Genomic DNA, 27,067 nt, shown 5'->3' with positions numbered 1-27,067 from the left:
CAAATAAAAGTGAGAAAAAAAGTGTTTTTTTTAAATTTTTCACCATATTTTATTATTTTATAGGAAATTAGATATGATCCAAAAAATGGTATCTGATGAAAGCCCTTGTCCTGAAAAAACATGTGTGGGTACACTAAATAGGAGAGGAGAAAATTACCGCTAAACATTACATTACCAGCCTTGGTCACAAAGGGTACAAAAAATATTTAAAAAAAACAGCCTGGTTCTTAAGAGGTTAAATCCCTCAATGTATTCATCTTTCCCACTTCTGTAGGTAGTCCTAATGAATGTGTTTAGTTATATATAAATATATATAAAAAAAAAAAGAAGTGATAGTGACAGTTCCGCTTTCTATGCAAGCCAAAAGAAGGATGAATTAATGCAAACATTAGGCTATGCATCGACAAACCTATGGTAAGAATTAAAAAGTATATGTGTGTGTGTATAATTTATGTCTTCAAAAAATATACTGATCAGCGCTATTGCTACTACTATTGATAAATAATATGGTCAATTCTTTCGCCGTTGCATAATTCACGCAAAATGAGTCTCGTCATGTACATGTGGATTTGCATATTTTAAATAAAGTTTTACTTTGTGCTAGAGGCGGCACAATTGCTTTCGCGTCTCATTGGTTGAAACTTTTCTTCATAGCCGCTGTTTGAATACTTTTTCTCATTGGTTTACTGCGACGTAGCGTCCTATTGGATGTTTGTTTGGGTCGAAGGGTAAGGGATTTGCGACGTGAAATCGAGTTCCGGGTGTGTGCACGTGGTTAGCATATAGCTTTTAGTTGATACATTAATACGTGAATTGATGCATATATGCGTGCGGCGGGTATTCTGCTTACTATTGGCTGTTGCTAAAAAAAAAAAAAAAAAAACAAACAAAAAAAACACATAACTGTGTATCCTTACAGGTACGACTCGGCATGGCGCCTGAACCTTGGAACCGGCTGCACATCCCTCGCCCAGCAATTCAGTCTTTGGTGACTGTGCCCGTGGGAAATGACACAGGTGTGTTCCCGTCACGAGTTTTTTTTTTAAACGGATTAAATTCGCATTTGAATGTTGTAGATTTGGGACACGTGGTCGAGCATCAAATTGCGCCGTGACCGCTCGTTTTAATGTAGTAATGGTATTATTTTTGTTAAGGCTCAGTAGTAGCTGATTTACTGTCTTTGTAGGCTGTTGGATATAAAGATTTACTCCCGCACTTCCATGCTGAACCCCATTATTGCCAGACACCCCTATTTCAAAGCAAAGTTAAAACATACATCAGCAGCAGGTTTGATATATTATACGGACATTAAGGTTTATGGTTAAAAAAAAAGTTATAAAAAAAGAAAAATTGACATATTACTGTTACCATAGCAACCAGATGACTGCTGTTGCAGCCTTAGTTGCTGTAGTGATAAGATTTCTTTTAAACCCTGCAGCAGAATCACTTGCTACCTGGCTGTTCGTTTGAGCAGATTATGTAATATTAGAGTTATCCCTGACCTCATTGTCTCTTGTTGCCATTTTTATTATAATGGTTACAATGACAAACTTTACGAAATGCATTAACGCAATATACATGACAATAATTTTTTTTGAATATCAAATGTTATTATTTCTAATGTAGCATATATTCATCATGACGTTTTTTTTCTCCTGATTTACTTGTTAGACAGCGTCCAAAACATAGTTCAATCAGTGTTAAATTTTGGCTAGTATGTTTTTTAAACTGCATTGAAATGATTGGCTGATCTATTTTTGATTTTGTTCAGAAAATCACATTAAGGAAGTTATTAAAAGATCTATTGCTGTCCAAACATCATTGAGGAGTTGTGCCCTGAAGACGGAGATAGCTACCTTGCATTCGCTATTGTATATATATCACCACAGACTGTGCCTTCATAAACCATACTTGGCCTTAAAACAGGTACACATGTTTGTATGACTTATTTGTGACGATTCATTTTTTTATCCTTTCATAGATTGTAAACTTGTGAGCAGGGCTCTCTCCACCGAATGTATCAATTTGTCTTAGTCTGTTAATTCTTGTCTTGTCATATCCCTTAAATTTATGTACTGTATTAAGCTCTGCGTAAACTGTTGGCGCTATATAAATAAAAGATAATAATAAAAATAATAGATAATTGTGTGAATTGAAAATCATGCCATCTCTAATTTTACTGCGCAGCCTCAAGGTGTTATTTTTTTAAATGTTGTGACTGACACATTTATGTGCTTGCAAATGAGAGGTTTTAACACTTTTGCCTTATGGTACGGTTAAGGGAATATTTTTGATATACCTGTAATAATGTACATCTCATATTTGCCTTTACCAAAATGTAAAAAGAAAAATCTGGCTTATCTGATTAGATGCGTAAATATTCTGTTATGATGTTATTCTCTGTTATTAACACACTGAACTATATCAAATATTCTGATTTACTTAACCTGTGCGCAATGTTTTTTTTAAATTATTATTATGGAACAGGGGTGGAAAACTTACTTATGATTTTGTATTTTAATGCATGTTCATTTGTGTAACGTGTCTCTTTTTTGAAACTTAGGTTGGTCAGTGCATAAAGCGTTTAGAAACTATGGGCTTAGAGCGTTCAATCGAGGAGATGATAGAGCTGTGTCCAAAGTATATTGGGTAAGAGCAAGCTTTTCCATTCATACGGAAATACGGTGGATGCGTCAAATGGCTGAGTCAGTCCTGGCGCCTTTCCGAAATACGTCCTTCTCTTCATTACGGGACAGACTTAGAGCAGTTTATTCATGCGTGTTAAGTTGTATCTTCTAGAATGCATGGTGCAAAATCTAGTGTGAGTCTAACAGAAAACATTTAATTTACAGAACACTGTAAATGTGTATGTCAAGCTTTGCTTAGTACAACCTCTTCCTCATAAGTATAAACTTTGTAAAACAGATCTCACTTTTCCCAAATTCTACATTTTACAATCCCTTAGCCTTGCTAACAAGTGTAATGCAATGTTCTGCAGTCTGTCTAATGGTGTCCAGACTGGCAAAGACTTGCCTACATATTATATTATATAAAAAAACAGCCTTTCTAAATTCGAAAAAGCTTAGTTTTAATGTGGTTCAATGCACCACCTTTTATTGACATCTTAATAATTTCAACTCACAGATGGTCAAGCTCCTCTGTGTTTCTTGGGGGGGGGGGTTGTCTAATATATAAAATAAAATATTATCCTTGTGCCAAGTCTCAGTCCCCGCAGATAAATCCACATTATCACTTGTTTCTAATGTTACAATGTTTGTCTTATTTCCTAGACTTTGGCTATTTGCAAACATCACTCTGGAGCTACTATTTCTGTAATTGTACAGGTCCCATCATTCCTGAAGCTAAGAGGCCCTAGTTACACCTTTAATGCTACCCCCCCCACACACACTTTTTAAAAATCTTCTATAACATCTTTCTTCCCCACTACCGCAGCCCATCACCTATAGAGTAGGTAGCCGACTACAAAGTGTACCCTGTTCTCTAAAAGTCCAAATCCCTCCTTCCTATACCACTTTCGCTGCCATACATTAATCTCCCTAAGGTCCTGCAGCCTTCCTGGTGTAGCACCTTTCTGAAAAATATTACGTTGGCGGTCCGTTCTCTAAGTTTCTCACCTATACAGTGAATAAACCTATGTGGTGATGCTTAAAGATAAGAATAAGCAACCAGTTATTGAAAACCACCCTATGCACACCATAGGGAAGGATTTTTTAACTTGCTTTTCTCAGGATCTGCATGATTATTTCTCTGGTTTAGGCATCCTCTGTAAGTGTAAAATAAACCTAAATTGGTAAGTTATGTTATAGAAATATACAGTTGCGTATTAGCATGTTTGCGGGTCTCATAGAGCACATCAAATATTGTCTCTATTGTGCAATATTATAACATTTTAAAAAAGCATGTTCTTTGTAATATTATGCTTATTTTCATGTTTTGCACACCCAGGAAGAATGGATCGCAGATGACACAGAGTTGCTTGGTGCCCAGTCAACCCATTATTGAGGTAGTGTCTGTGAAGATCTTGGGTGCCTGCAAGTTACTACTGCGACTCATGGACTGCTGCTGTAAGGCCTTCCAGTATCCTTTGTGTTTGCAAATTCAGGAACAGTCTGGCCGTGCTAAATCTAGACCCCCTTAGCTAAATTACTTCTCTGTGTAGCAGTCAGTATTTTAAGGTTGACTATTGCTGTGTCTTGCGTTTGTTTCCATCTCTATTACTGAAACATACCAATAGTTCAGAATACCGTATACTGTATTTCCCTCCCTTGGTGGTAATCCCTACACCCATCACATTGTGCTGTATTCTTTTAACAACATGCAGGAAGTTAAAGTATTTCTATGGTTATCTGTAGTGAGAAGCGATTTAAAAATTGGTGTACAGCTGATTTTCTAGATTTTTTTGTTCTGTTTAATTTAACGGCTCTTGTGAATGCTACTGTGTTAACCTTAACATAGCCTGTAGTTTATCTCTACAGCATCTTTACCTTGAGGAATTTATGGTTCTAAATGTAGTACTTGTTGGATTGCTGAGCCGGTTGTGGTTAGTATAAACTGATTGTTAACATTATTTCTGTTAAACTCCATTGCTATATCTGGTATTATAAAAATTAAATTAAATAAGGCACTGTAAATATCGAAGGAGGCATCCTATAGGGTTTAATGAATACGATAGATAAGAGGTCCCTTTTTAAACATGGTATATCCTTGTAAATACATGATGCTATTCTGCAGGACCACCTCACCCCATATACATTTGACCCTTTGCTGGACCCAGGCTCAAGTTATATGCACACTTGCTCATCCATGTTATATTTGTTTTGCATTAGAAATATTAGTTTGATATGTTTTCTGGTGTGGAGGATGATAATGGCATAAATAGAAGTCATTATGAAACTAACTTTGCAAGGTAGTGTATTACCCCTGGTATCCCAGGGTTAATTGGGTTTTTGATGGTTTTCATGTGATACTTTTGAAGAGTTTAGCTAGCCATACATGAACGTCAACACAACCTTAGATACTTAAGTTTAAGTCAGTCTCAAAAGGCTGTGTGTGTGTGTGTGTGTGTATATATATATTAGGGCTGCAACAACTAATCGATAAAATCGATAATGAAATTCGTTGCCAACGAATTTCATTATCGATTAGTTGAATCGATTATTATCGATTATAAAATGAGGGTTTTTTCAGAGCAAACGCTCTGAAAAATACCCCTCATTGTATAATCCGTTTAGTCTGACTCACAGCAGCAGCTCCTACTTACCAGTCCCTCCCTGTAATCACTGTGACAACTGGCCCCGCCCCCTTCCTTCTCCCAGAAGGCCAGAACCACATGGCTGTGACACTCATCTAACTGTAAGTATAACATTAATATTTGGGCTGCTGAAAGTTAGGGGAGGTGGGGGTTAATTTAGGGGCAGTTATGGTTAATGGGGTGTTTAGGGTTAATTTAGGGGCAGTTATGGTTAATGGGGGTGTTTAGGGGCAGCTATGGTTAATGGGGTGTTTAAGGGCAGCTATGGTTAATGGGGTGTTTAGGGGCAGTTATGGTTAATAGGGTGTTTAGGGTTAATTTAGGAGCAGCTGTGGTTAATGGGGTGTTTGGGGTTAATTTGAGGCAGTTGTGGTTAATGGTGTGTTTAGGGTTAATTTAGGGGCTGTTGTGGTTGACAGGGTCTTTAGGGTTAATTTAGGGGATGCTGTGGTTAATGGGGTGTTTAGGGTTACTTTAGGGGCAGTTAGGGTTAATTTAGGGTAGTTGTTTTGATGGGGTATTTAGAGTTAATTTAAGGGTAGTTATGGTTAATAGGGTGTTTAGGGTTAATTTAATGATGATGACTGAGGGTTAATTTGATTAATTTAATAAAGTTAACTTAAGGTGCAGTTAGAGGTAAAGGGGGGGCAGACTAAGGGGAATCTAAATCCTGGGGGCAGTGAAGATTAACCCAGTACTTATTTATAAAAGCATGGTGTCAGTGTGATGCGAACGGGTCTGTGACTCTATGAGGGGACTATGAGATATCGGGCATATGTGGGAAGGACAGAGTGACATATCTGGGGGTATAAGGCTATACATTATATAAGGCATATGTGGGGAGGGCAGTGTGGCATGTCTGGGGAGGACGGAGTGGTGTATCAGGGTGTATAAGGCATATCTGGGGCCACAGTGGCATATCTGGGGGTAGAGTGGAGTGGCATATATGGGCAGCGTGGCATGTCTGGGAGGCAGTGTGGCATGTCTGGGGAGGATGGAGTGGTGTATCAGGGGGTATAAGGCGTATCAGGCACAGTGGCATATGTGGGGGTGGAGTGGCATATGTGGGAGGCAGCGTGGAGTGGCATATGTGGGAGGCAGCGTGGCATGTCAGGGAGGCATCATGGCAAGCCTGGGCCCAAATGTGCATAAATTGGGGGGCTGGTTGGGAAATAAAGACAAGAAATGCATTTTATATACGTTTTTTTTTATTCTGCTGTTTGTATTTAACATCATTTGTTTATTAAATTATTTTAAATAAATGAAAAATTTACATTCATTTTTTTTATCCGATTAATCGGCCAACTGATCGATTATGAAAATAATCGTTAGTTGCAGCCCTAATATATATATATATATATATATATGTGTGTGTGTTGAACCTCTCAGCCGAAACTGTAAAATGCCTCAGATATACATAAAGAGACTTGGTAGTATCGCTATATGAACCTACATGTTTCAAATAATTTAATCTAACAGTGGTCATCAAAGTTTTGTCCAAATGCCACCACTTCAACCACTAAACAAGCTTTCTTTCTGGTAATAACTGTGCTTAAGGAAGAGGTTATTGGATATTGATATGTATTTTGCACCTGCTTTAATTACTTCATCATTTTTCTTCTAGGGTTATTTATATGGGCATCCTAAAAAACTTAATCTTTTTATATGATGCACAGTTTCCACTGCAACAAGAGATATCCAATTTTCAGAACATGCCCTACATAAAAGACTTTACCTTCCCTGCCAAGATGGAAGATTATCTTGGACCCTTGTATAGCAAAGTATCCAAGAGAAAACTGCCCAAATTATTTTCCAAGAAAAAGCTGCCAAAAATGTTAAATCCGATGTTTCAGTCTCACGAGTCTGAGGCAAACGCAAGCGAGCTGATGGAACCAGCGATAGTGGAAATGCCTGAAACAAGAAAAAGTGTTACTGATCTGGGGAGACCAGTAAAATCTCGTACATTTAATGCAGGTAAACTGATCAGTGTGCAGATAGTAATGCAGATTTGGTTGGCGAACACTTTATGTGAGTAGCTGACAAACGAAAGGGCAAGGTCATGGATTGACTGTGTACAATAGAAGTTTGTGTGAGATAATGAGTTAGCAGGCAGAATATATGTTCAGAAAAATATGTAAGTGTACTTGATTTGTATTCTGTACTCTATTGTGCTTTCCTGTTGTGATCTTTTTATTTTTTTTATTTTTTTATTTTTTTTTTTTAACATTTTTGTTTCTCCATTTATAGAAAAGGTAGGAACATTTGATGTCAAAACGTTGCTTCAACCTCTGAAATACAACATATCACAAGTAAGCTATAATTGAGAAACACATTTATGGAAAGTTAGTTTACCATAGTTAGGAAAGTGCACTGCTGCTTTAGTTTGCTGTTTTTTTATTAACGTCGTCTTTGCAACACAGGTATCCCTTTCCAAACCTGGCGATGAAGTGCTGGATGTGCTGCCACACCGTAGACACAAAGCCAGGTGTTTAAAACCTCTTGTGCCTAAAGTTCAAAAAGCAGAGTGTTTCCAGGACCTGTGTGAGCAGCTTCAACTTGCAGCAACATGGTGCAAAAGGAGACGTCTAACAGCAGCGGCCATGTTCTTCAGAAATAAATATCTGAAAAGCAAAAGACTGAAGCATATAGAAGCCCAAGGGTACAGGTGGGTGTGTGGATATTGGTTACAAGACTCGTGTTCAAAGAGAGGTGATGTTTATAAAAAAAAGCTATGGAGCTATTATGTACAATATAGTAACTAAAGCCTTCCACAATAACTCTGGATTTTGAACTGACCTTAATCAGGAAGGCCATCCAGTTCCAAAAAAGAAAATGTAAAAATAGATTCCCAAACACCTCATGCCACATATGCTAGAAACACATTAGGGGCAAGAAAGTTTTTGGTTTTGTATTTTTTTTTTTTTTCTTACAAAAATAAGAAAAACAAATCGTGAAAAACATAAGTTATTTCTAAACTCAGGACAAATATTATCTATTTAGCATGATGTATATGATTTTATTTAAATCATTTTTTTCTAATTTTATCTTGTGGACATTTTTTTTTTTGAGTGGTTTGTTTGATACTTTCCTCCATTTCATTTAGCTTACAAAATAAACTACATCATATGAAAAAGTCCATCTGTCACCGCTTGCAGCAAGGGACTCTAAAAGCAAATCATCGCTGCCCTCGTTTGAAAACTCAGCGCTTTCAAAACGCTTGGAAACCAAAGGTCACTCGCTCAAGGAGCTGCAAATCTGCGAACTCTCGGAGAGGTCACATTATTTATTCACAGCCCAAAACTGAAAGGACTTATTTGGAAAAGCCTGTGTTGTGTTTAGATCTGGGTCATGGTGATCAGGGGATGTCATCAGCAGTCACAAATGTTGGCTTAACACCTTGTGTGCCAGATGCCAGCAATCAAAGTGCAGATGGAAAAATGAAAGACTGCAACCACATGGATGATATAGATGATATATTTTCATCTATTGGAGTCTAATGCAGTATTTGTTTATATCATGCAACAATATTTTTTCTGTTTAAATACATATTGTTCAATACTAGATTTTACCATGATGCGTTTTTTTTTGTTTAGTAAGGTTTATCATCATTTTGGTTTGAAATTCAGATACAAGTGTTTAAAAATAAACTCCTAAATTTTAATTACCAACCACAGTTTTTCATACCTTTTTTTTTTTTTAGGCAAAAATTCGGGGCAGTGATAGTATTGTTTCAAAAAAACAATACACAGTTTGCATTTGTCACATTTTGCAGCTAATTATTTATACCTTTCTGTCTCACGAGAAACTCAACCAGGTGTCTCAAAGAGGCTTCCATCTACTTAGAACTAGCCTACTTGCATACCTATGTGAAACAAAATTACATTTGGGACAAATAGTACATATTTCTTACATCCTTAGGAGATCCCTTTAAAAGTGTTAAAGCACTTAGTTTGGATTATTGCTTGAAATGCAGCAGCAGCAGCAGCATGGTACGTAACATAGAAGCAAAGTGCAAAAACACAGGTAGAAAATAAAAAAGAAGCCAATTGACAGCACACTCCTTTTTTATTTTTTAAATGTATATGAGATCAAACATTAGAGAAGGATTGATCCGTTGCAACCTGAATATTGTTAGTTTGTTATTAAAGTTCAGGAGAAAGTAGAAGTTTAAAAATGTGTGCTTTTTTTTGTATACCAAGAAAGAAAGGTCTGAAGGTTTGCAAACAAAATGTTACATGTTGCAGCAAAAGTGATTAACTGGCACAGGACAATGTGACAAAAATACTAATTAAAACAGAGTGAAAACCCCAGGGCCAGATGATATACATCTACCTAGCTAAGAAATAGCCAGGTAATTGTTTTTGGACATATATTGATGCATTACCCATAACAGTGTCAGAGATGTTGGATAAAACTGTAAAATAGCAGATATGTGCAAATGCGGGAGCCCATAAAGTATAAAAAAGTGACGTGTGCATGTCCATATAGACATAACACTATATGGACATAAGTATTAGGATACCTGGCCATTATACCAACAGGGACTTTTACATTGTGTTCTAACTACATAGACATTAGTATGTAGTGGAGCCTCCTTTTGCAGCTTTAACAGCTTTCACTTTTCTGGGAAGGCTTTCCACAAGATTTTAGAGTGATTCTGTGGGAATTTTTACCCATTTATCCAGTGGAGCATTTCTGAGGTCAGGCAGTGATGTTGGATGAGAAGGCCTGGCTCAAAATCTCTGCTCCAGTTCATCCCAAAGGCGCTTTGATAGGGTTGAGGTCATGGTAGTGTGCGGCCAGTCAAGTTCTTCCACACCAAACTCATCCAACCATTTCTTTATGGACCTTGCTTTGTTCACTGGGGAGCAGTCATGATATAATAGATAAGGGCCTTCCCCGAACAGTTCTCACATAGTTGGGAGCATAGTATTATCTTAAATGTCTTGGAATAATAAAGCGTTACATTTTCCCTTTACTGGAAGTAAGGGCCTAGCCTAACCCCTGAAAAACAGCCCCATACCATTAACCCTCCTCCACCAAATAAAATACCTTAAAACCAATGATCTATGCTATAAAAACAAAAGTTACAGATGAGGAATATTTGTGTTATTGTCTCATAAGGAAGATATAACAAATCTTAAATCAGGAATTTTCCCACACTCTACTGATTTCTCCATCACAAGTTATCCAAGCAACCTATAGATTGGCCATTTATCAGACAATTCATTGAATTACTGGATTTATGACTGCAGGTAATGTTTTTAAAAAAACAATGAAAAATGTCGTAACACAATCGGTATATCTGAGTAATGTGATGTCAAGTATGAAAAATGATGAGATGGTGGGATACCAGGTAACAAAAGCAGGGAAAAGGTAAGTAGATTGTACATGGACGTAATACAAAGGTTTACTAGGCTTCCTCACTGCCTTGTTTGAATGAAACATCTTTTCTTTTAAGTTCACGAATAGCCCCCTTCAAGCCAGAATATTGTATTACATAATAAGTAGCTTAATTGACCTTTCTAATTTAAAAGAACGATGCATCTTTACAAATAAAGCCAAAACAGTTGACTTTTTTTTTTTCTTTTGTTCTCACTAGAATATATAATCATTTATTTTTTAACATGATAAAAAGGGTAAAGTGTACTTGCGTACAACACGTTCAAAATAACGTGGTTTGTTCTTTGCTAGCGACAGTTGAGGTATTTAGATCTGATAGCCATAGAGAGTGATCAACAAGCTATATGCTCAAGGATGAGTGAATATGTGATTGCTATAGTGCACCTATGAGTTGCGTATGGTCGCATTTATCATTATACCCAGTGTGTCATATTTAGGGCTACTGTGGAAGGCGCTCCCAATTTGTGCTACACGTTTGAGTAAGATCCACCTATTTTCTGTATTTTCTTCTCATCAAGACCATCCCAATTGATGGCCTTCTCACAAAGCCTTTTTTTGTAAGCATAAGGCAATAATCTTTTGTGTAAAGAAGTACCTGGACACAATTTTGTGTAGCAGCAGCAGAATAACATGCAGGCAACGGGTTTTGTAAAATATTTTATTGAATTTAATATATTGGAAACTATATAATATATTCAAACCATCATAACTAATGTTAATACAAATATTTACAATTTGTGTACATAGTAAAAATGCAAAAAAGCTAGAGTCTGCTTATTAACTCTTTCACTGCTGTAGTATGTGTTGTCCTTTCACTAACTCAATAATATTCGTTCAGCCAGTACAATTATGGCACATCATTGTGTGCCTTCGCGTTTCACAAGGAAATGGCTCTATATATGGTTCCTCAAGTCTTCCCGACATTGCAGATTTTTATACTCTCACATGACGAGGTATAGCCTAATGCCTCTGTTATGGGATAAACTTTCAATATTGTTAAGCAGAGGGGAGGAGATGCTTGCTTTGTGTTGAGAAACTATAATTTTACAGTTAAGGAGAATTGGCAAGGTAATGAGGTGCTTTTCTATATGTTAGGTCTTGTTCTGTCATTTGGCAGGTGCACTCTCACCAACTCTAGGTCTAGGCTGTGTCCAAGCCTATGCATCTATCCTTGTGTTGTATTAAAGATTTGTTAATTCAAATTTAATTTTAATGTATTTATTCCATGGGGGGGGGCTGCATTTTAGTGATTTAGGAACTATGTGGTCAACAAGAAATGATACATACATGTCTGCAAGTCAGACTAAATCAGACATCCTGTTGTGTATCAAGACACCCCTCTGGTCAGTGCTTATGAATACGTTAAATAAGGCATGGTACCCACAGTGGTTCTTAACCTGGTCCTCAAGGCAAACCAGCAGCCCAGTTTTTTAATCTCCTCATTGGAACAAAATGCGGCAATTACTATATCTTGCCCAGTTAGTGTCCCTTGGAGACCACTGCCCTAGAGTACAAGTGTCACGGGGTGACCATGGGAAACAAACAAGTGGACATATGGGTTATTTAGAGCTCTGCTTCTTCCACCCATTAATGGTCAGAGTGCCAGTTTAACATGAAGGTGGGGACATATAATATGGAGAACCTGACCCAACCTTACATTTCAGAAACTATTATTTTTCCTGTTGCCTTTTTTATGATATTCTAGCTACAAAAATATCTATAAACACTTTTTTTTAGACTATATACGTTCAGTCTTATAAATGTAAAATATGTATATCCAATATTAGTATTTACATATATATGTGTGTATTTAGGTACATATATTTATATATACAGATCCTATAGTATACATTTGATATTGCAACATACACAACTCCTCCATGTATACGTTATGACCTCATATTCTTCTCTAGTGTCTATCTGTCAAGTATCAGTTTGTTTTCGAGTCAAGTTGGAATCCACCATTTGTTACCGCATAGGGGGATTCTTCTTGGCTTTCTTCTTTATTCTTACAAAGCCTTTTATAAATTCGGTAGGCTGCAAGAAAAAAAAAAATATATGTAATTAAAAATAAAACAAATTCTTTAAATTGTTTTGACGTTAGGTCACGGATTCAAAGTATGTCTCTGTGTTTTGTTTTATGATGTTTCCTTTAATTGTTGCCCTGGCTCAATATAAGTAATAATAGATTGTTATATTTAGGATGAAAATAATGAACTGAATTACATTTTTTAGGCAAAACTCTCTTTTGATCTTAATGGGAAAATGCAGCATAAAATTGCCCAAATAGCTGTTCAGCAATTTACTGAATTTGGTCTAATGATCCTTATTACTGATTTCAATTTTTCCCATTACAGGCTAGGCCATGGAACCAGCTATTTGTGATTATTTTGACATCAAATTCACAAGTCCATTACTCTATGTCACAATGTCAGGCATCCTTAAAGCACATTTTCTCATTCCAGTTTAACCCCTTAATGACAAAGCCCGTACATGTTCCGTCTCAAAATGCATTGTTTTCAATGGGTTTAGGGACCGCCCATTGTCCTTAAGGGGTTAAAAAACTAAATATCAGGCCTCCAGTTGAGATCAATAAATGGAGTCCTTTTGAATTACCACTTTTTTCAGATAATTACGTGTTACAATCAGGTTACAGCTATACAGTGGAAATGGTTTTGTATTTGGTAGCTTGAAACTAAACTTGTACCAGTCAAAAAAATTCATAAATCATGATTTACGTAATTGACTCAAAATACATAATATGCTTCTGTCGGCAGTACATTTTGTGAACTTTATTTATTAAAACAATACCATAGTATACTCGCTTTAAACGTGTTGTGTGTGTGTATATATATATATATTGTAGGGAACAGCTCACACATGGGGCGGCAATGACAGTATTCAAACCGGCAGCAGGTTTCAAAAGTCAAGAGTCAAGTGTTTATTTAAATGATGTAGGCACATAAAACCTTGCAAACAAAAACAAACTCTAAGACTGTCCGGCTCTAACTAAACATCAGGATACCTCACTATCCCACTACAGGCCTAAGGTCTGGCACAAAGCAAAGTAACAGGTTGTCCATATGTAAAGCTTCATACCTGGTGGGCTGCAGCGCTGGCTGTAGCTGCTCCTTGTCTCTCCTACACACTGCAAACCTAACAGCCCTCTCTTTTTAAGGCTTTCTCCCCAGTAATGAGCATAGGAAGCCTCACCTGAGGACTCCTGGGAGCAAAGAAAACCCGTAGTGGACTTGGGGTGTGGACTGGAGCGCTCCCACTTATCCAAGTAATCCAGTCCATGTACCTTTAAACAAAAGAGCCCTGGCAGACTACGCCCTGCTAAAGCAGCATGTATCCTCCTGGATGTCTGCTACCGTGCCTGGCTGAGAAAACCAGGTGAGATATACACCCCATCCACCACTTTCCCATACACTTTACCATAATATATATATATATACATATATATATATACACATACATATATATAATTTTTACTTTTAACATTATGTATAATATTAGTCTACTGATGTCCGGGACTCTACCTAAGCATATTTGATTGAGGAGAGGGAGATAAGAGCTGCAAATGCTATCATGTCCATGGATCAAATGTTCTTCATAGAGAATTACTTTTAGTCCAAGCACTGAATTGAATGCAATCTGGTGGCTGTACAAAACAGAATGTTCCATTACCCACTGTGCTGCGCTACGGAATTTGATGGCGCTATATAAAACAATAAATAATAATAATACACTATGAAAGCCTCAGGCAGATTGCTTTTAAGGAGGGGCAGAAGAACATGAATGGATATTGAATTACAAAATTCACAATGCAGATTTGTCTATATGAACTTTCCAACATCATTGGGCCAACACCTCTTTTTTCTTTGTACTTACCAATTAAAAATAAAACAGCGATCAGGATTTGAAAAATACTGTAGATTAGTGGGAAAGTGAAAACTTTTGCAAGTTGGTCAGGTGGAAAGGAGAGCTGGACTATGGTTGAACACAACTGTGTGTTTTGCATGCCCGTTTCCAGTGACACCGTCCGACATCTATCAACACAAACAAGTATGTTACTTTTTCTTTAAAAAGATCGGGGACATCGGGGAAATGTGGCATGTTCTAAAAACAACTTTTTAAAAAAAATTAGAATTGTAATATAAAATAGTTTTTTCACAATTCACATATTTAGTCAGAAACTATCCAGCTATTCACAGTTCACTAAAACTTGGGATTCAAGCTTAGCCTGATTTGCAGTGATGACTATTTTTGCAAGTTATAAGGCCCAAGTGGGAGTGCAGCTTCTATTATATGACTACTGGGGAACTTGGTGAGGGAACAGTGAAGGCTGTGCCCCCTGCCTCCCTCAATTATCCAACCTTGTCAGTGAATGGGAGAATTGGTATGTTACCTTGTTGACTAATGCCATAGAGTCACACTAGGGAGTGGTAGAAAATGGATATTTGAATTTAAAAACTTTGGTCATCGGTGATTATCCTCTAAGCCGCATATACACTCTTCTAGGACAATTTAGTCACCACGGAGAGCGTAAGATGGATCAGTGGCAACCTTTAGTTACACTTAAGTTGACTATTCTTATCCTCGGGCATCACTGCAATTTTTGTACAAGTGTGTGAGATCAGGCATACCCTCATCAGCAGGCAAAATAAAGGAGAATTCTAAAATGCAACAGCTACAAAAGCAGGAAAGTTATACATTTATTAATGATAAATAACTACAGGAAAATAAGTATTTACAGAAAGTAAAAATAAAAATGATAGCTTAGTTTAAGGATTCTGTTATGAAGGATGTCCAGAATCGAGACATATTTAGACTCTTTAAAGTTGAAAGCTATACATACCTGCTCCATGACAGATTAGATAAGGAAGCCAAAATGAATCCAACCACAAAGCCAACAACTGGAAATATCGTTCCAATAATCCACAATTTAGGATCAATAGCCCAAGAACCCTTGTAAAGAACTCCACCAATGACAGCAATGGTCACAATGAGAATGCCTCCTGTGATAGAGCCAATCTACAAAGATAACAGACAGTTCAGGACCGTTGGAATGATGGGGCTATCAGTCAACTTATTATCAACATTTTCAAAATTGGAACAGGTGTCTGTTATATCATGAACTCTTAGGGTAAAACAAAGATGGTTAATTAGAAATAGACAATATTTTGTTGGCAACGTGGCTTATTGTAGTTGCATTATTTAACAACTGTATCTCATGTAGCCATTCCTATTTAAAAGGTGTCTTCACTGGGCCAATACAGAAAAAGACGTAAAGTTACACAAGCTTTCAGAACCTGAGATGTCAGATGGAATAGTGACCGTGGTGGTCCTGAAACCTTATGTAAATTTGAATGTTTCTTTGTATTTGCCCAACGAATTATATCTTTTTTTCCTATTTTTTTCAGGTTTATACTGCAATAGTAATTTTTCATTTTAATGCCTATAAGTGCTTTACTAAAATGTAACATTTTTTTTTCTCAAAAATGTATGGAAGGATTCAGCAGAAACTATGCATCTCCCACCCCTGATTCCTTGTCTTAAATGAAACTAGAAATTTGTGCAATCCAAATAAACCATCAACACAGTTTTCTATGGCATCAGCTGCAAATGTCTTAGCAGTTCCTTTTTTCTCATGATAAATTTGCCCTATGTGAAGGTGATCCTATGATCAAATAGATCAAATAGCATAGGTACCTACTGCCACTTCTAATACCTGACATTTGATTTGATCACCTTGAAATGAAAATATTAATTACAGTCTACTGCCCCAACAGCCTTACACATGATAAATGCATTTTAGGGTGCTCAGTGCTTACTAGTTTTACCAGCAAGTCTCATGGGAAGCATCACTTACCTAAATATGTCAAATGTGGTATTTTTTTATTGATACATATTTAACTACAGTAAATGTATTTATCTCTTTATTAAATACTTGTAATCATACATTATAAATAGAATTAGATTTTTTTTGTTACCATACCTTTAGAATGATCTTTGCCTGTCTGGGCCACTTATAATTAACAAACATCCCAATACCAACAGGAATGACAAGTGTTGCTAAAGAAATTCCTAAAGAAGATAGATAAAATTACATTTTATAAATTAAGACAGATTATACAGAACTATACGAATGTACTAATGTATCTGCACACATGTTAATGTTCTCACAATGTACACTGTTTGTTCACCACTGAAACATGTTCAACCTGGATTGGTGATATCTAACACATTTGATTCTGCGTTTGGATCTGTACGAATTGCCAATTTACAGAATTTTTTCGTAGAGAGCCACAAAAAAGAGTCCAGACTCTTCAAGAAGTGTACGAAAGTAAAGCAAAAATCTCAGAATTTGAGGGCCCTTTCACTTACACTCTCTCTCACTCCCTTACACTCTCATTCTGGTTCACTCTCTCCCTCTTGCATTCTCCAAATGTTTCCCTATCTTTTCTGTCGTCCACCTCTGCTTCTTCTTGTTTTTCATCTTCTTTCAAATCATCTCTTTTATCTTTTCTCTTCATCCGCATATCCGCAGACATAACCTGGTACACACTACCAGGGCCGGCCTTAGGGGTGTGCGACCTGTGCGACCGCACAGGGTGCCATGGTTGCAGGGGCGCCTGACCGGGACTTAGATTAAAGCATCGTTTTTTTTTTTGTTTTTTTTTTAAACTTTATTTAACATCATTGATGTTAAATAAAGTTTAAAAAAAAAAAACGATGCTTTAATCTAAGTCTCGGTTAGGGGCGCCGAGCGGTTGCTCGTGAAGTTCTCGGCAACCGCTCGGCGCCCCTTACTCTCCGTGACTCCGTCGCGGTGCCAGCATCTCATGTTGAGCGCCGGACTATACCGGCGCTCAACATGAAATGCCGGCAGAGCGAGAAGACGGATGCCTCCCGCTCTTACCGCAGGACTCCGGCAACAAGGTAAGTGGGGGGGGGGGTAGTTTGAAGGGGCAGAGGGGGGGTAGTTTGAAGGGGCAGAGGGGGGGGGGTAGTTTGAAGGGGCAGAGGGGAGGGGTAGTTTGAGGGGGGGATAGTTTAAAGGGGCAGAGAGGGCGGGTAGTTTGAAGGGGCAGAGAGGGGGGGTAGTGAGGGGGGGCAGAGAGAGGGGGTAGTGAGGGGGGGCGCCAGAGGAGTAGTCCGCACAGGGCGCCACAACGCCTAAGGCCGGCTCTGCACACTTCCACCAAAATGAAGGAGCTTCCTGTGACGTCCTCTCCTCGAACCCTCCGATCAGAGCAGAGGACGTCACCAAAAGCGCCACTATTTTGCCATAAGGGGAACCGCCAAAAATGCAATGCTTTCAGTAAAGTCCTCTACCCCAACTGGAGGATTAGGAGAGAGAATGTAACTGAAAGAGCTGCCATTTTGTTGAAAATTCGTTCCAGGTTATGTCTGCAGAGATGCAGACAAGGACAGCCGATAGAAGAGAGAAGATGAAACTGCAATTCCTTGGGTCACATCTGTCTTTCTCCAGTCAGTAAAGCAGAGTTTAACCACACCTGCATCCTTCCCAATCTCTTCCTAGTCACCACAATTAGGACTGTTTGGGACTAGCTGTACCCCTTATGTGTGTCTACAATGCCAGTTAATACCTCATCTTATGAAGTCATTCCCAAAAAAGAGGGAGTGCTCCAGGTAGCCTACCCTGGGAGGTGCTGGGTATGGCAATCACACCTTAAGAAATCACAGATCACCAGGCTTCTATCAGAATTGGCTTATTTGTTAAAAATCTGAGCAATAAGTAGCAATTGATTACCTAAATTCCCCAACTCTATGCTGGTCTTAATTATTTGGTTTTCCATAGCTCAGCAGAAACAAACAATAGTTTATTTTAAGTGGGTTTTTTTGCCACTCAGTATATGTCGGCCTAGTGTGTCTTAAAATGATGCACTTTTCCTGTTTTTCTTCTGTTATGCGAATAAATTGTTGCAGTCAAAGAGTTGCACTAACGGGATCTGTGCTTTCATTCAAAGCAAAGTAATCAGTATGCTGTGGGGTCTTCTTGTTCCAACCTCATTTGATTTACCGCATCCAATAACCTCCAAATGGCATTAATCAGCTATAATAATACATACCTTTATCTATTCAATTTATCACCAAAACTTGATTTGTTTCTCCCATTTTAAAAGTCAATTGCACACTGCCCTAAGAAGAATCACAACCTGCATAATCCGCCAGGGCTATCTGATTACACTGCATATTTTCATCTGAGCCTAGTATAACATTATACATTTAAAGTCAATGAGTTTCTAACGTGTCATATAAAAGACAGAGCGGTTAAGTATAACCTGTGAATATGTTACAAGTCACAATGCTGCTTTCTTTTATAGCCATGGTTATCTGATAGGAAGGTTTTTGTTCGCTTGAGGCAAAATATTTATTAGTTGTGATGCAAACATGATTTCTAATTTTTAAAAGGAACTAATTTTTAAAAGGAACTAAAGTTTGTACAGGGGATAGGCTTCCAGCAAAGGTGGTAAGCATTCTCACCCGTTGAAATGATACAAAAAGTATTCCAGAGAACTTAACTTAAATATGTTTAAGATTGATGCTTTGCATAAGGAATGGAGAGGCTAGATGGACCAAATGTCTACAATGTCATGTTTAGACAAACTTGAATAGCAATTTTTGAAGGTATATCGTATACCTGACATTGCACACACATACAAATCCTCATACCGTCAATCAATATAGATTAATCAGGAGCCACGCAACTCATGTGCTGCAAATCATAATGCTACAAAGTACTGAAAAGCTGCTTTTTTTTTGTAGGTCAGGCCTCATCTAGAGTATTGTGCACAGTTCTGGAGACCCCATTTCCAGAAGGATGTTAACACATTGGAGAGAGTTCAGAGGAGACCTACAAAAATGGTAACTGGTTTGCAGGACGGAGCTTGGTGGAAAGAAAAGAGTGGGGGGATGCAATAGAAAAAGAATATACAAAGGAACCAACATTTGGCTTAAAAATATAGTGATTCATTAAATGCCATCTACTCTGAAGTGCCTATGCCTGCATCATATTGATATAACCTTGACTTGTGAGCTCAAACAATTTATGACATGTCTAAGAGCTTAAACAAAACTATTCAGTAGGAGCAATAAAACAAAAATCATTGAAAATACTCCGGATCGCCTCTTCCTTGTCATTTACTATATTGAGGATGAATAGTGCTGTGCTGGTGCTGGTTTTAGCAACATGGTTTCTTTGTATCTCAGATGGAAAGTAATACATTATATCGGACCAATAAAGAAATATATGCAGAGATCTCTGAGGTCACAGATGCTTATTTGAATCTACTTCTTTTTCTGTGTTGACCCAATGATAAGTACCAAAGACTAAAGTACTAAAGACTCCATGTTTCCCAACTGTATATGTTATAAATTATGAAGGATAGGTCCGGAGGCTGAAGTCTTTGGTGATCTTGAATGATGGAAGAGAGTGTTTTGTTCATTCACTAAAATTAGCATTACTTTTTTTCCTATATAATTCTACTTTGACTATAAATTTTTAGACAAATTTTTGGTTATTAATAAAATGGATTAAGTTAAACATAATTGAAACTTACCAATGCTGTCGTAGGGAATTACTATGGAGTTTGAGTTAACCCATTTTTTCGTGTAAATAAAGAGACACAGCGGCATCATACCCAATGCAAACAATGTTGAACTTGTTGTCATACTTAAACTGCAAAATAAATAGAAATATATTTTGTTAGGACAGTACTTTAATATCATAATACTAAAAGATTTTTATGGTTGCTACCAATATCATAGCTAGGTAAAAATGAAACTTCAATAATGGAACACAATCAGAGGACGGCTGGAAACGTTCAGACTATCCAGTGGTAAAAAGCATTTGGAACATTTAATGTACACTATCCAGTCCTGTAAACACATATGACAAAAGGGCGCTTAGAAAAATGCTAAGAAAATGCTTTAAATAAGCACAGAATTGATCCAACCCTTGTGTAAATGCCATGTATGGTTTTTGCCACGCCCTAGTGGGCGTACATGGAATTGCAAGCAAATAATAAGAAAAGGCAATGGTTTCAAATTCCCAACCCTCCCCTAAACATAATACAAACAAGTAAGTATAACTCACGTAAATATTACATTTTAGTTTATTTTTCTTTAATGCTGCTTCTCTTTAGGTGTTCATAAAACAAAAGCAAAATTATAGACATTATACAGCATTGTAACTGTTCCATGTTCATTAAAGAAAAAATATTCTTAGAAAGGATGCTTATTATTGAGTAGAGAATATAGTTGTTGCTTGCTCAGCTGAAGAATTTCTATAAAAGTGTGAAATTATCATGAAGGTTTATGATCTGAACTTATAAAATGCATTTTGCCACGTACATTTGTGAACTTTAATTGGAATAATTACAATACTACAATAAAAAATGGCGCCTTGTGTAATAAAAGCTTCTTCTGGCGGCACCTAACTATGATAATTTGGTGGAGAAGTGTTTTTATTTTTTTTGCTGACACACATTACTACATAGCACACATGATAAAGGCAACTTAGCAACTTTTGTTGTTAGTAAGTAAACAATCACGCTTTTGATTTGAAGAATTTTGTACTATATATATTGTATACATAGCTAGAATCCCCATAAATCAATGACATCATGACTGGGGTCTCCAATGAGTGGCCTAGTTACAGATAGCTCACTAGCTCACTAGCTGCCCCTGCCTCATAATATATATATATATATATATATATATATATATATATATATATATATATATATATATATATATATATATATATAGATATATATACATATACACACACATATATTGTATATTTCCTGATGCAGCACAAAGAGAGAAATACAAATAATTATGCCCTTAACAATATACAATGATACATATGTTTCTAATCTCTAATATGTCATTTCTCAATCCATTATGGTCATTCCATAGTACAGTTAGTGTAAACTCATTAGTATACTGTGATATCAGTACATATTTGCTCAAATATATTCTGCTGTTATTATGTTATGGTCCATATAGTGTGCTGTAAAACTATTATTACTGTCAGTTTAATGTCATCATATTCTTCAATTTTTCTTTTTTAACGGTGTTATTTTTAATATTGTAATACAATGAATCCAGGTTCAAATGAGATTTTTTTCTAATACTGCTTGCGTGTAATTAATATAATAATACTCAGTTATTATTTTAATGTTACATAGTGTACTGTCACTTATAATTGATTGAACTGTGCATTGATGCTTATTATAGTATTGTTATGTCTTCAGTCACAGTGTTTGGAATGTTTTATTGTTCCACTTTTATTTTGGTAATGTTATTTTACTGTTTCTTGCTACTCAGCTGCTAATCTGTATTATATTGGTCATGTCTGGATCTCAGCTTCACAAATAGAATTGCAATAAATCAAATGCATCAAAAAGCGCAGTAATATGAGATACATTATGGGGAGACGAGTTACCGTATTATTTTGTAGCCTCCTAGTGCATGCAAGATGCTCCCAATACAGAGAGTATAACAATGCCTATAAATAATAAACTTTCTGCTTGTTCCAACATAATCCTTAACTTTTTAACTGATATATAAGAAGACATATTGGTTAAATATATGTATTTTATACAGTGTCTAAGCTCAGTGCACATTCTATAACTGGTAATATGAAGAAGGAAATGATTTTGCCTTGGCTGACGATGTTGGAAAAGGTTATCCAAAATCATTGCTGGAGGACCACAATTGTAATAAATTTGATAAATCTAACCTTTTACAAGGAGGCAGGATACTTTTGGAGCATAACCTTTGGATACATCTTTTTTCTGGCTCTAAAAACTGAGCTGGCGCCTAAATATTTATGCAGCTTAAGTTTTACTAAATTATGCTACAACACAAAAGATGGTTCTGTGCAGATATAACCAAGGCCTAGCGCCAGTTATTTAAGCTAGAATCTTCACTATATCAGAACCTCCCATTAATTTATATAACAAGCCAGCCGATATAGCTATAGTGAGTTTTATGCGGTTTTATGTTGGTGAATAATCCACAGCTAGCTATGTTTTGGGATTACTTTATGTTTGTTAAAAATGAACATAAGAATGTATCACCTAATACATTATATTATGATATTGCTACTTAACAAGAAATTATAACAAAATATAATTCCAAAGGATTAGATCATTTTAACGATTATTATAGGATTTTTAACAGCATATGCTAAGCAATTGTCACATGCATAGTTAATAAAATATAAACATTTCACCCATTTAAATAGTTTGGTAAGATTTTTTTTAAAATGCTATATAACAGTTGAATACCAGTAGGATACTCTGTTTAGTATGTTATCAATGATCAGTAACATGTACAAAACATATTTTTGAATTTTTTAAGCAAAACAACTGAAATGCAAATTATCAGTACATTGGTGATCAACAACATTGTTAATATGATGGGTCACCTTAAATCCATGTCTCCATCAATCCAGAATGCCAAGATGTTGGATCCTGTCCCTCCTGGACAGCATCCCATGATAAGGACTACTACAGCTTGAATTGGTAAGATGTCGAACACTAATGATAGCACAAAGCCTGTGATTGGCATTATTCCAAACTGACAAAGAAAACCGACTACTATACCCCAGGGACGTCTAAAATGACCCCAAAACTTTTGAAACTCCACGCTGCATCCCAAAGAAAACATGACCAGCGCCAACAAGATAGTAATCACGGTGCTTAATACTAGGTTAAGTATATAGTTGAAGTTGTCAGGAGGGAGCAGGCATGATGTGCCATTGCAAATTGTGGCATTTTCCACGCAGATGGTATCGTTCTCGTTCATTGCTGGATTTTCAGGACAATACGAATACGCGTAGGTTTGCTAAAGGTTAGCACTTCTGTCCATCCAGCTTGGAAGATGAAATTCAACGCACAGTTCCTTTCAAGCATCACTTGTATTTATCCATTCAAAATGTAATAAAAAGTAGAGACATTTATGAGGTTAGTACCCACAAACCGATTCAGCTCAAGAAGAACAAGACAGACCAGAGGTGTGTTAAGATCCTTGAGATATTTTTAGCATTAAATTTTACTAGTTTTTAGCTTAATTATTTATTAGACCTTTACTCTTGGGTTGTGTGAAAAAGAATTTTATGTGTAAACTTTAAAGCCCAAATTAGTTTGGTTTATGTAATGTTTTTCTTGGCTGGGCCTCCACATCGCAATATACGTGTACTATGTCCATAACTTTTCAAGATGCAAAATAAGATATTTTAAAGAGACACAACTTTTATAGTTTAATAAACTGAATAGTAACCTATTTTAATGCCCTAGTGGCATCTTAAAGTCCACAGCTCCTGTGTTTTCAGATCTGATTTGAGTTAGTATTGTCTAGTACTGGAATGTAGAAAGTCATTAGCTGAAATGGGCCACTCTTTCTACAAACAAAAAGGCAGTTGCCTGTGGAAAAAGGAATTTCAAGGACACAGCTGCCTTGATGAGACAACAAAACGCAAAATCACAATCTTTTGGGGCAGACCTTGCTGCAGTCCAATAAATGGTACTATGTGGTTAGTTGGGGCTCCAATGTTGTCAAGTTATAATCAAAATCATTCTTTCCTTGTCATGCTTTTAATTTATTTAACCAAATTAATTTAGTTCTATCTGAAAAGTTTCAATATTTTCCTCGGACTTATACTAAGTTCAATACAACCTGAAGTATTTATGACACAAACACAATACGACATTCAGATGTTTTCATTATACAAGAAGATGGCTACTTAATTAAAAGATTTTGCTGATGATACTTGGTTGAATTCCTACTTCTATTGTATTATGTTTTACTTTAGAAAGAACAGTCACCTTATTGTGATAGTTATGTCAAACATTCCTCTCAGGGGAGGGCTGGCAAGGGGAGCAGAAAGGCTATTTCTCTTGGGCTACACTAGTGGGTCACTATGTGTGATATACTTGCAATTTCACATGCAGCCACCAGGGAAATGTATCATGACATGGAATATCGGCAGTATTTCCTTAATGTCTGGTTCCTTTCTGTGCTTTTTTTATGGGCTCTCTACGTATTCCCTTTGTGTGAATGTATTTTGGACAAGACTTGGTCTCCTGGATTGGACTTGCCCCCCCTGACTGAATGGTGCAGCCTTCCTCTAATTGTGATAATGCAGAGAGGACCGCCATGCTGCACCTAACTTGGAACAGCCTGGAAACCGGGCAAATAGATGCTATTATCAACTTTAATAATTTTATCCCTTTAAGGTGTCTTAACATAAAAAGGGAATTCTGTCTTTTACGTAAACTTGTGGGAACCCTAATATTAACTAGTCGGTAGTATACAAGACAGATCAGCATTCCACTTTTTATGTTTAGTCTCTTTGTAGGTTAATAGGTAACATTAGATTGGGTAGAAATGGATTATGCATTATATTATAATTAACTCGTACCAGTTAAAAGCTTAGTAAGTGAAAATGTCAGATTTTGATGGTGTTAAAGGAAAAAAAAAACTCTTATTGTGTGATGAAAAAATATACAGTTGCCTATATAGTGGAATTTAAGGCTAATCTTGAAGTATTATAGGTACTCTTCACACTTACACCTTGATGTCTTAGAAAAAGTTGAGACTGATTTTCACAGAGAAATAATTGATATACATTATGAATTAATATACATGGGACTGTAAAGTTAGTTTTTTAACTACTGTTAGCTGTGGCGGCTGGTGGGTAATTCCAATGGGGGTTCACAATATATAAATTTTGAAAATGAAATGTACATTTACGACATAATGTACAGGTTAAAATACATTTCCCTAAATTAACCCTAAAGACCTCATCAGCCGTAACTGCCCCTAAATTAACCCTAAAGACCCCATTAACCATAACTGCCCCTAAATTAACCCTAAACACACCATCAACCATAATGGCCCCTAAATTAACCCTAAACATCCCATCAACCATAATTGCCCCTAAATTAACCCTAAACACCCCATCAACCATAACTGCCTCTAAATTAACCCTAAACACCCCATCATCCATAACAGCCCCTAAATAAACCATAAACACCCCATCAGCCATAACTGGCCCTAAATTAACCCTAAACACCCCATCAACCATAACTGCCTCTAAATTAACCCTAAGCACCCCATCAACCATAAATGCCTTTAAATTAACCCTAAAGACCCCATCAACCATAACTGCCCCTAAATTAACCCTAAAGACCTCATTAACCTTAACTGCCCCTAAATTAACCCTAAAGACCTCATTAACCTTAACTGCCCCTAAATTAACCCTAAACACCCCATTAACCATAACTGCCCCTAAATTAACCCTAAACACCTCATTAACCACAACTGCCCCTAAATTAACCCTAAACACCCCATCAACCATAACTGCCCCTAAATTAACCCTAAAGACCCCATCAATCATAACTGCCCCTAAATTAACCCTAAAGACCCCATCAACTATAACTGCCCCTAAATTAACTCTAAAGACCCCATCAATCATAACTGCCCCTAAATTAACTCTAAAGACCCCATCAATCATAACTGCCCCTAAATTAACCCTAAAGACCTCATTAACCATAACTGCCCCTAAATTAACCCCCACCTCCCCTAACTTTCAGCAGCCCAAATATTAATTTTATACTCACTGTTATAAGAGTTGCTGAGCAGTGTGGACCCTATAAGGAAGGGGGTGGGCCAATCATCAGTGTGACTGCAGGATTGCAGTCAGTCACTGGGGGGGAGACTCTGGGCTGGGCGGTGAGTGTGGTGGCTGGGAGCTGACAGCTGGGATCCATCGTACTGCTTTTACTGTGCAAACAGGGTTCAAATGGGCGGCTCAGCTGGAGCTTTAGCAAGCACTTCAGCAATTGTGCCAAATAGGGTCTCTTCCTATCGCACGTGCGATAGGCATAGGCAGGCTACATCAGGGGACAGGAGGCTTCATGGCACGTGAACCCCAAAGCTCAAAAGGAATCTAATTTAGATTAATTTAGATTAAAATGGAGTTTTGATGAATTTTTGCAAATTTTTTTTTCCCTTTTTGCACTTGGGGGTTCACATGCACATGTGCTCCTATGGAGGAGCCTCTACTGACTGTAAGTAGCTAACAGACACTGCAACTTATATTATTTTACTGCAATACTTCTACACAGAAAATTAATATAAGTAACATTTTATTCTAATAGGGCTAGTTTTCCTAATTATTTTCATTTTTATGCTTCACCAAATAGCTTTATAATGTCAACATAAAAATATTTCTAGAAAAGTATTTTGATTGTTTTAAGGACATATATACAAAATGCTTAACATGACAGCAACTTTTTAAAATTTTTCAAATGTATTTTTTCCGATACTACTAAAAAGTTTTTGATC

At 36.8% G+C, this 27,067-nt stretch overlaps 2 protein-coding genes across 3 annotated transcripts; one reads left to right on the top strand and one right to left on the bottom strand.

Moving 5' to 3' along the window:
• The first annotated feature begins 698 nt into the window (after positions 1-698).
• On the top strand, positions 699-8,933 carry NEPRO (nucleolus and neural progenitor protein). 2 transcript variants are annotated; one of them, XM_053455287.1, is made up of 10 exons: positions 699-774; positions 920-1,016; positions 1,772-1,926; positions 2,564-2,649; positions 3,967-4,098; positions 4,484-4,561; positions 6,897-7,246; positions 7,520-7,581; positions 7,693-7,937; positions 8,376-8,933. In XM_053455287.1, exons 2-10 carry the CDS (start codon positions 932-934, stop codon positions 8,767-8,769), a joined length of 1,587 nt encoding a protein of 528 aa, XP_053311262.1. In that variant the 5' UTR covers positions 699-774; positions 920-931; the 3' UTR covers positions 8,770-8,933. The 2 variants fall into 2 exon arrangements, with proteins under 2 accessions (XP_053311262.1, XP_053311261.1); XM_053455286.1 differs by having other exon boundaries at positions 703-761.
• A 3,004-nt stretch (positions 8,934-11,937) lies between these two features.
• Positions 11,938-23,712, bottom strand: LOC128473197 (ileal sodium/bile acid cotransporter-like). The gene is made up of 6 exons (XM_053455291.1): positions 23,145-23,712; positions 20,266-20,384; positions 16,677-16,765; positions 15,537-15,712; positions 14,570-14,727; positions 11,938-12,712 (listed from the first exon to the last, which is right to left on the bottom strand). Exons 1-6 carry the CDS (start codon positions 23,522-23,524, stop codon positions 12,606-12,608), a joined length of 1,029 nt encoding a protein of 342 aa, XP_053311266.1. The 5' UTR covers positions 23,525-23,712; the 3' UTR covers positions 11,938-12,605.
• Between the last annotated feature and the right edge of the window lie 3,355 nt (positions 23,713-27,067).

Source organism: Spea bombifrons, chromosome 2 (genome assembly GCF_027358695.1).
Source record: "Spea bombifrons isolate aSpeBom1 chromosome 2, aSpeBom1.2.pri, whole genome shotgun sequence".
In the NCBI taxonomy this organism is placed as follows: Eukaryota; Metazoa; Chordata; class Amphibia; order Anura; family Pelobatidae; genus Spea; species Spea bombifrons.
This window is presented reverse-complemented; position numbering and strand designations above follow the sequence as displayed.